Source organism: Etheostoma spectabile, chromosome 20, assembly GCF_008692095.1.
Source record: "Etheostoma spectabile isolate EspeVRDwgs_2016 chromosome 20, UIUC_Espe_1.0, whole genome shotgun sequence".
NCBI classification, from domain to species: domain Eukaryota; kingdom Metazoa; phylum Chordata; class Actinopteri; order Perciformes; family Percidae; genus Etheostoma; species Etheostoma spectabile.
Window position 1 is genome coordinate 10421337 of NC_045752.1, and position 10562 is coordinate 10431898.

The 10562-nt window shown below is 43.4% G+C and overlaps 1 protein-coding gene and 1 long non-coding RNA gene across 3 annotated transcripts in view; one reads left to right on the forward strand and one right to left on the reverse strand.

Annotated features, from left to right (window-relative positions):
* The window catches only part of tmem260 (transmembrane protein 260), a 25312-nt gene extending 17802 nt beyond the window's left edge, over positions 1-7510 (forward strand). For both annotated transcript variants that reach the window (XM_032500587.1, XM_032500588.1), the window contains exons 9-16: positions 641-749; positions 1146-1318; positions 2445-2616; positions 3411-3550; positions 4180-4356; positions 5893-5946; positions 6215-6299; positions 6448-7510. In XM_032500587.1, coding sequence (XP_032356478.1) covers positions 641-749; positions 1146-1318; positions 2445-2616; positions 3411-3550; positions 4180-4356; positions 5893-5946; positions 6215-6299; positions 6448-6708 — 1171 coding nt within the window. In that variant the 3' untranslated portion in view covers positions 6709-7510. The remainder of the gene's footprint in view (positions 1-640; positions 750-1145; positions 1319-2444; positions 2617-3410; positions 3551-4179; positions 4357-5892; positions 5947-6214; positions 6300-6447) is intronic.
* LOC116670185 (uncharacterized) overlaps positions 4646-10562 on the reverse strand; it is a 12465-nt gene continuing 6548 nt past the window's right edge. The window contains exons 2-3 of the long non-coding RNA XR_004326959.1: positions 9398-9401; positions 4646-4677 (exon numbers count right to left, since the gene is read on the reverse strand). This is a non-coding gene — a long non-coding RNA (uncharacterized LOC116670185). The remainder of the gene's footprint in view (positions 4678-9397; positions 9402-10562) is intronic.

Consider the following 10562-nt stretch of genomic DNA (forward strand, 5'->3'; position numbering starts at 1 on the left):
ACACACACACACACACACACACACAAACCAACCCTGTAGCTTCCCGTAGCTCCTCGCTGGACACTGATTGGTTCAATAGAAATGCTTTTACTTGAAGCCTGACAAGATGGATTTTCATGTGATATGTGATCCTGCGATTCTACAGCTGCTGTGCAAGGTAACACAATGTGAAGAGAAAAACAGAATCTTGACAGAATGCATTAGTGGCCAGTCAATGGAACCGGTTAGATACATTTTTTGGCAGGAAAACCAAAAGTCCTTTTCTCTGGCTTGAAAGTGCCTCTTCAGGTTCAGATGATGATTTGTTATTCCCACAAGGGTAGCGTGTTTTCTTTTTTAGTGCATAAGTACATTTTACAGCTGTACTGTAATGAGTTTGTGATTCAGCGGTTGGCACCAGCTCATTATGACTCAGTCTGAATTAGCAAATCAATCATGCACCTCTTCCCTAGCTGGTGTATACATTTACTCTTGGGCTTGTGATCTTCATCTTTGCGTTAATATTTTTATGGACTTATTCAAAACAACATTATATATGTGGAAACTGTAGCCCAGGAGTACAAGGAACAATATTCATGAAGTGGAAATGAAAATGAGAAATATTTGTAAACTGAATAACTACTGGCCTTTCCTATCGTAGGATGTGTTGCTCAGTGTCCTGGCTGCTGACTGCCATGCTGGTGGTCTACTCACTGTTTTTTGCTTGGAGAGCTAACCTGGACATCAGCAGACCCCTACTGCTTGGAGTGGTGAGCCATGAGACTCCAACTCAGATTGACATCCTCTCTTTAACCCAAAGGGTTTCTGTTGTTTTTATTTACCTGGAGTGGTCTAAAGAGCATGTTTTTACATTGAGTTACAAGTACAGTTAAATTTCTCATGAGAAATCTGTTTACAGTAGGCAATACACACATACATTACAAACAAAAGCACTGAAACAGCAGTATGTTGTGTGTGTGTGTGTGTGTGTGTGTGTGTGTGTGTGTGTGTGTGTGTGTGTGTGTGTGTTGTGTGTGTGTGTTTGTGTGTTGTATCCATGAATAACTCAACCAACACTGTTTGGAAACCAGTTATGATATGTCTGTCTCTCTGTCTCTCTGTGTCTCTGTGTGCGTGTGCGCGCGGGCATGTGCCGCATCCTGCAGGTTGAGCGTTTCTGGCTCCAGAGTGATGCTGCAGTGTGTGTGCTGGCAGGCCTTGGCTTGAGCCGGACACACACTGAGCTGGAGAGGAGGCTGGGCCGTGGGGGGGTGTGGAAGACCACAGGCTGGGTCCTCACCATGGCTGTGTTGGCACATATGGTGCACACCAACCACAGGTGAGCATTGCACACAGTTACAGTTAAGTTGTGATAAAAACATACTTTGTTGTCAGATAATAAAATAAATATCAGATTCAATATTATTATGTATTTTTATTGTTTGGGTACAACAACACATTGGGTTTAAAATGAAACAATGACTATGAGATTGAACTGCTGACTTTAAGTTTTAAGATTTTTGTTTGTGTAAATGTGTATTTAGTTGTGGGACTCAGTCCTTTTTGCCCATTGTTTGTTTCATTTCAAATCCAATTCAGTACAGAGTGTAGAGCAAAAACAATCTTTAAAAGACCTTATTTTGAAGGACTAAGATATGAAATCAGTTTTGTAACGTAGACTTTTAGACAATTATCAAAAGAAATAGTCCACAACTGCAAATATTGGGATCATAGTACACCAGTAAACTCTAATAGTTTGTCAAGCTGCTCTTGTTTTAAAGTTTCTTTTGGTTGTCCTAATACCAAATCAATTTTACTAAACAATATCCCTATTGCAGTATCTACACTAGAGCCAAATGTCTCCAAGCTTACTTTTATATAATACTGCTGTTTAGTAAAGTTGTGAAATAAAAACTCCCCTCTTATTCTAAAATCCCCATGCATAAGTTTTCCCTGAGTCAACCTGATTTGCTTCTCCTCTGCGCTTCATACTGCAGGTCTGAACTCCAAATGTCAGGTTTTTCTCTGCTCACCCCATGGTAGGGGCTAAAGAGAAGCACGGTTAGCACATAGATTCCACTCACAGAGCTCAGTCTGATGTTAGCTGTCCGAGAAGGCAGATTAGACCAGGGTAGTACTGGGGAGTGCCAGACAGCCATCACTGAGCGGCTTTGATCAAGGGGAGAGCATGGCCTGTGCTGTCAGACCCATCACACCTGTCTCCTCACGATTAGATAGGCAGCCAGAGCGCTCTGCAGAGGGGATGGGGCGGGGGCACTGACAACTTACCCTCAGAGCACCTTAAAACCAAACCTACAAGCACAAGCATACACACAGTGGTACACATCACACAGTTCTAAGCAGGAGTAAGGATGCACTTAACCCCTATTTTAAATCCCAGTAAACAGAACATGTATTTTGTTAATATTATACAATATGATGGTGTATGTGCTGATAATCCTAAGGGAGTGCGATCAGAGCAGAAATCGTGTGGTCGAGAAGTTCGGCAGGGAGCTTCTGGCCTCCTTCCCAACAGACTCAATCATCCTGACTAGAGGAGATCTGCCTGGAAACTCCCTGCGCTACTTATACTACTGCCAGGGTGTACGGCCCGATTTACGTCTGGTCGACCAGGAGGTCAGAGCTGTGATTTTTCCACCGTCTTGTCTTTGTTGAGCTGTTATCATTGAAGTTTTGATGTTTGATTCAAATCAAAAGTAATAATGTAGTATTTTAGGAACAGTTGAATTACAGAACCAAAGTCAACTTAAGTAAAAGTCCCTTATGAGTGTTCAGTTCAAGTACTATAACAAACGTAGGTATGAAAATAGGAATACTGAACTGGCCAACCAGAAGAACACAGAGTTTAACATTGCTTTGTGTGGATTGTATTGAAATTGTATGTTCTTTGTCCATGTTATAAGCTGCTAATTTGATTTATGACAACATTGCTTCAGTTTCTTTTGGTTGTCAAGTAAGAAAGATAAAATTCAGAAAAGAATTTCTTTATTTTCAAATAAAGATTTGGACAAAATAGCAATGTACCATGGCTGTGTAATAACTTACTGAAATTCATAAAATACAATAAATTATAGCCTAATGTCTGGAAGTCTCTGGCAGGCTTTCTGAGTTGGGCACGCAGTCATTGTGTACATTATAAGTTTGGATTTCTCTTCAAATCACAATCAAAAAGTGCTTTAGGAAAACAATGTAATGAAAACAAGAAGTGAAATCAAGAGCTACCAACTTTATACTCTTAAGTGGGAAAAGAAAAAAACCCTTTGATGACCTCAAATAAGGAGTTAAAGCCACTTAAATAAATCAATAAATCCTTTTCTTCAAGTGAATTGTACTTTGAGTTGTACTTTAATTGCTAATCACAGGGATGCAAAGGACTGAGCAGAGTTGGTGGTACCCTTTCTTCTCTCTAGATGATGACATATGCTTGGTATGTGGCCAAGCTGGCGCAGCACCACCCTGGGGTGCACTTTCCTGGCCGCTGGTGGGACCCGGTTCACCCCGAGGATAAAGACACCTTCAGTCTGGAACAGTTTCTGTCCCACAACACACAGTAAGTCACTGAGACACAGGGAGAGGGCATAGAGTGAATAAAAGGGTGGTCTGAACTGATAAATGCAAGAGTGTAAAAGGGAGAGGAAGAGTGAATTAGGAGGGCAACAATGGTCCAAATGAACAAGGGGGTGATCTAATAAGGCAGAGATCAGTGGGATGGTTGACACAGCGGTGAGTGCAAGGAGAAGATAAGGCCATAGAACTGTTACGGCCATAAAAGGAGTTTGATGAAGTACAGAAGTCGAGTAATCTATTTGATTTGGTTAAACAGTCTCTGGACTGATTGCTGCTCCCTGCTCTCATCACTCGCTCCCCCAAGTGGAATTGAGACCCAGAAACCGGCTGGAGACCTGTTAATACCAAGCCCACCAGGGGGCAGTGTTTGCCAGGCCAACAGGCCTGTCTCTCAGTGGGGCAACACTGACCCATAGGATTAACCCTTGGTCCGAGCTTTTTGGGAAGGAGCGCAGGACTGGAGGGAAGCTAGAAAATGTTGGGATGTGAGGAATTGTTTGTCTGCATGGTGTTCCTGTGTGTGTCATCAGCAGTTACCTGGGGAAAGAGGGGTGTTTACATGGATAATAATTGAGTATGTGAGCAAGCCTCTTTCTGATTGTTTTTCTGCAGGAGGCATGTGTTTGCCTGCATTGGGTTGCCTGATGGAGACCCAAGCTGGGGACATAGTTTTTCTCGTTGGCCCCTGGGTGTGTGTGACTACTTGGTGCCAGCTCAGAGGCAGTTTCACCCTGAAAAGTGGGTCCATCGAACTCGCAACATCTACAACTGGAGTGAGCCACACAACAGGTGCAAACACAAATATACAGAATCATTAACGTCAGTCTCCCTTATTCCTCCTTAATAGCTTTAAGGTTGAAAAAAAATAACATAGGTATTCTATCAACATGTTCTACCTTTTCATTGAAGCTATAGGATGTTAATACTGAATGAAATAAACACAAAAGTCAATTTTTAAATAGCAGAACCAGGTAGAAATATTCTACGTCTAGACTGATCTCATGAAATGGCGTATGTATGGCACGGCAATTCGTATGCCATTATTGGCGTGTCATCAAGACCCATGCTCTCTTTTTACCGTGTTTATCAACACCGTTTGGCCTCAATTGACTTACATTATCTTGCGAATGCGTGTCAATTGACGTTGTGAGGAGTAGTATGAAAGCCAACCCTGTTCTTTTCCTAAACCCAACCTGATTTCAGTTTCTTGCTTTCTTCTTCTTTCTTGCAAAAACCTGCATGCGTAGTAGCCTCGCGATAACACTCCACGTGGCTTTACAAAGTGCCACGTGGCGTGTAGATATATGCTGTGACGTTGCAGACTGCCGTCCCCTCTATACATCGTAGACATATACGCACAAAACTCATAATTTGTGCAGACAACACGCCACTTGGCTTAAGAAAATTGGCGTGTACACACAAAGTCTTGATGCCATGTTGCTACGTCTTGTGCATCATTTTATACACATTCCTCTAAAGTTCAGAAAGACATATTTGTTATCTTTGGAGTTTAGCACAACATTATGAGTTTGTAAAGACTGGTCCAGTGGCAAGTCAGTTGGGTTTAACAGGTTAAATCAGCCTATTAGTAAAATCATTTTGCTCATGTAAACAATGATCATGATCTTTAAATGCAACTAACTACTACTAACTAAGTACTTTATCACCAATATCTCCCTACCCCATTGTCTCTCTGTGGTCTTCTCAATCACTCTTCTACAGACTCCACAGAGCTTCCCTCAGTGAGGTTGTCCTGTGTTCCATACTGTGATCCAACTCTTTGTGAATTCAACCAGAGCAAGACATAAGGCCTTTAGCCATCTAAAATGAGACTGAAGATGAAAAATAATGAGTTTCTTATTGCATTTTGTCAATAACTGTGTCAAAAGTGGAATTAGTCAAAGCTCCATAGTCTGTTGGTGTTGCCAGCAGCCCTTCATTCACTTAGATATCCACGACTGAATACTGTGACATTATTTCCCACACCCCCACGACAAGCGTGTCCACTGATGCCCACAAGCCAAATATTAGCTTGGGAACCCTGCTAAAAATATTCTTTTGAAGAAAAGGTCAAGTGTTTACAGTCAACAAAGTGAAAAAGGGAGATGTGGTTTTACTCCATGTCTAATGTGCTAGCTGGTATTGTTGCTCAGTCATTTAATGTTTATGCAGCAAACATTGATGTTTAGTGTATCAAAACCTGCACAGTCGAGTGGAACAATATATTCACATAAATAATAATTTATAGTTAGTGGAACTGTGCACCAGCTAACGCCTGAATCTGTTTAGATAAAGAAACGTTTTATTTTCTTCATGTGTGAACAGTTTCCATCCTGCATCCTGGGAGCGTGTCGCAAATGAGGAGATGTGGCAAGCCAGGTACTGTAAAGTTTTTGCAAAAGACACTGGTTCTCTCTTTGGAGAGGTTGTATACTTTAGCGTGCAGATAAAAGCTGTGTCATGATGCATACTAGCCTGCTAGGACATCTCCATAAACCAGTCTTGTGTGGTAGAGCATCTACATGTACATTCTATTTTGTGGTGGCATCTACATAAATCACTCCATTGGAGTGGTGCGTCTGTGAGTGTGGATCTGCATGGCTCATCCATCCAGCACTTAGCCCTGAGCCTGTGTACTTTGTTTCAGGATGAAGACTGCTTTCTTTCTGTTTGACCTGGCAGAAAGGATGCAGGGAGAAGGGAAAGCTCGCCTCTTTGAGCTGTCATATACTGTGAGTCTGACCTCAATAAACATGCAACAATACTCTCATTTACCATAATAGGGCAGATTTAAGTGCCGTACGTTTTTTTTGTTATTTGCTGTAACATCTGCTTTTGTGTGTGTGTTTGTGTGTACATGTCTGCGTGTTTGCTGGGCAGCTGTATAAGGAGATTGTCGAGGCCCACTCAGACTACCCTCCAAACTGGGACAAGAACTTGGCACTGGCCTGCGAGAGGCTACTACGCTCAGGTCACCGGGGCTACAGTCCAGACAGCCTGCTGACGTGCAGCACCCAGCACTTTAGTCTCTACTTAGAGAAGGAACCCACAGATCCCCAGACCCTGGCCATACGCTCAGCCATTACTAACCTGCTCAAAGAGAGAGACAAACTCCGCCAGAGCCAGAGGCAAACCCCATAACAACCCAGAGAAACATACATTGAGTTGGAACACTCAGGGCGTGCTGCGAGCCCAACCGAAGTGAACAGCACTGTGGACCAATTGGTGGTCCAGAACAATACAATGATGTTTAGTTAATGTTTTGGCCAAAAAGGACGTGTGAGGTTGGGAGTCAAGAGGAATGCTAATGTACACGTGCTGGGACATAGGTATCAAGCAGAACTCTGCACAGAGAACTACCACTCAACAATGCTTCATTTGATGAAAGCTTACAGGTAACCAGGGACAAAGCATGACCTCAGGAAGCCTTGACTGACCCCAATTAAACTGCGTGCTCCCCTTAAAATCACCCATTCGATTGATTTATCGTTACATCTCGTTCTTTTTTTGTCTCCTATTCTGCTCTCACAGCCTTTAACGTGCTGATTATTTTGCCTCAGCCACTGCTCTACTTCTCTTTTTCTCACATTAGGATGGCAAGGCCGAGATTGAGGGAAAACCAATTTGGGGGCAGAAATGGGGGATTAGAGCGTCTGTTTAATCTAGCACAGACTTGTGGTGTGCCACACAGTCCTCACTCTGTAATAACCAGCACCACCCATCCGCCCACCCCTCTATCCTTCCATCAGTCTATCTTAGATGGTCCTTTAAATGTTTAAAACTAATGGATTCGATGAGTGTTTTTATTCCCTCCTCTCTTCCTTCCTAACGGGAGGGCTATAATCCCTCATGGATTTAAATGAAATGTGAAATGTCACAATGCCAGGGACCCTTTTAGAGGTGCATTTCTAGTGTTGTGAGTGTTTGCATGTTGACGTGTGTGTGTGTGTGTGTGTGTGTGTGTGTGTGTGTGTGTGTGTGTGTGTGTGGGTGTGTGTGTTGGTTGTGTTTGTGTGTGTGTGTGTGTGTGTGTGTGTGTGTGTGTGTGTGTGTGTGAGAGAGAGAGAGAACATGCTTAAATCTCCACCCAAGTCTTTTCCCTGCTGGAACCACATAAAACATATTCAAAAAACCAATGGGCACACTGAAAAGAAAAGCACTTTGATCATCATGCAAGCACAAAAGCCTGCAAACTCCAAGGACACGCAAGACAGTCAGCTTCCCAGCTCCCAGGACTTTTTGCCCTGTGAGGGTTGCTGGAGAGACGATGTAGCATGCAAATGCAGTGATTGGGACCAGACTCACTTGTCTTTGGCATGTTCTTAGGTTTCAAAACCTAAGTTACACACTGTAAATTTAAATGCTGGTGCTAATGTTAATGAACCTTGTGGCCATGAAATTTGTTGCACTAGGTCAAACCATTCTATTGCTGTATGGTTTTAAAACACTGCTAAAAGAACCTGCTATTTGAGATGCCACTAGAAAGTGAAGGACAGGATGTGCATGTGTAGTTTTCTCAGAATGTGACGAGCCTTCTCTGTTCACAGGCCTGGCTAGCGGCTGTCAGCTGGCTAGATGAGGAGATTCGACCTACTGTAGCACAGATGGTTTGATTTCTCGTAAAAAAATATAGGAAACCACTTTCTATAGATTCAAAAATTTCAATAAAGTTTATTTTAATACCTTTTTCCCATGGTAGTCTTGGCCCAGTATACATCAGTATTGATCATATTTGTTCAACCATTTTTAACCTTATTTACATATGCTTGTTTTTGTGTAAACATCACAGTCATTGGCCATCCCTTGTCTCATGCCCTTCTGTTGTTTTTACTTTACTTTTTCCCTGTCCTTTCCTTTGTCATCCCTCTCTTTTCTCCCACCCTCTGATCCCTTCTCCCCCTGTCTTTCCCTAACCCCTCTGTTCCTATCCTTTCCCCTGTCTCTGAGAGTCAGTTGCCCACCCTAAATCAGCAAGCTGCCGAGGATTGTGGGAACCCATGGAATCGCCGTGACCAGGGATGCAGGCAGGGAGCCACGGCAATGCTGGAATGTGGGGCGTCTGAGGAGATAAGAGCTGTGAGCCCAGCCAGGGAGAGAGGAGGATGCAGCAAGAGAGGAGGAGGAGGGGGGAGACAAGGCAGAGTGAGGAGGGTGAGACGGAAACAGGGAGAGCAGCAATTCTGTGAATGGGGAGACAGAAACACAACACCACAAACAGCCCAGAGAGCAAGACAGAGTGAGATGGAGAAAGAGGGGCGGAGGACTTAGGGGTGCACACACTGGAGATGGGAAGCCAGCCTTATTCCGCTTTGCATTTCATTTACATCCCTGGCCGTATCGACCAATCGGATTGGGAGCAAAGCCCAGGGCTTAGGAGGGGAATAAAAAGACAAAATGCCTTTGCTGCTCTCATCCCTCCCTGATAATACCCCTTCTGTTTTTCTTTTCTCTTTTTCTCCCGTCTATAAGTAGATACTGTCCGAAATGCCAGCGGAAAAGCGACACCTCCGCTTGCTGTATATCTCAGATAGACCGAGCGGGAGCAGGGGCTGAAAAGACAGCTTTAGCAACTGGGCCTATCTCCTCTCTTCTCCCTGGCTGGATGGAAGCTTGGAGTGGAGAGAGGCGGAGGGCCGGGTGTGTTGGTTAGTGTTTGGGAAGAGAATAGAGGGTGTGAGAGGCATGATATACTGAGCTGGCCACAGATTTTGCAGAATCTTGCACTCTAAAAAACTTTGCCTGCAGATCCCTTTCCTAAGCATGAGAAACCTGTTTCAAGGATGTTAACGAGGTGCCACCCATCTTTGTGAAGATTGCCAATGCTTGCTACCTAACTCCACACATATTTTTTCAGCTTTGGATAGTGGTTATTCTAGTGCACTATCTTTTATCTGAAATGGAAACTTGTGTCTTAGATAACAGTGGATTTTTAACCCAGTGGAACCATAACTGTAAACATCTCTTAACATACTTAAAGTTATTGTTATTTTGGCTACATTATATATTTTTCTATGTAACTAAGCAATGTGTTTTGGGTAGAATTAGGCCCATTAACACTAGTCTGTGTTGACATGATGTCATGATTGACTTGTCTCACATTTTTGTTTGTTATCACTCTTGATGTGTGTGTTTCTCAGTGTGTGGCAGCCACTGTTTGTATGTCAGGTACAGTATGTTTGCAGGTTTACTGAATTTATTTGTACAGGTGTTGTGCTCTTCATTGTGATTCCTGTTTGTATGGTGGTTGTTATGTGTCTATTGTGCCAAAATAGACAAAGTGTTTATGCTGTTTCTAAGTGTCTTTTCTGTATTTAAAGGACTATTGTCTTATTGTCTTGATGCTCACAGCTTTGTGTAGGCGCACCCAGACTATTGTGCTGCCACTGGACACAGTGCTGGCATCTCTGCTGATATAGAGCTTATTGAAAGGGATTGTTGTTGCACTGAGTTTATCTCAATATGGGTCTGTGGCAAAGCATTCAGACATAGAGAGGGCCTTTTACCTGCCTCCACCAGACGTATGTAAAAGATAAGGTCACCTTAGGACCCTATGTGGACCCCTTCCACTGTCAGTGTCCTCATGCTTGTCAGCTTGCACAACCTCACCCCTCTAGTAAAACAAACCAAACAATAGGAGCAGATACAGTATGTGAGGGATTAGATGTCAGAGGGTTGGGGAATGCAACATCTCCATTTCCAGGATCAATCTTCAACTGCTTGATAATCTCTGGCCCCAAGCCCCACATACCTCCAGTGGTCTCTCTGGCTGAGAGCTGGCCAGGCAGTGTGGCCAGGCAGTGTGAGCTGGTACTTCTGCTGGGTGTGGGGACCTGATAGGATAGTGGGGAGGGGGGTTATAAACTAATAGTGTGGATGGATGGAAGAGCACAGGGATGAGTAACAAAGGGTCCCTGCTTTATTTTCAAACCTCACCCAAACCTCACATAGGTGTGTGTGTGTGTGTGTGTGTGTGTGTGTGTGTGTGTGTGTGTGTG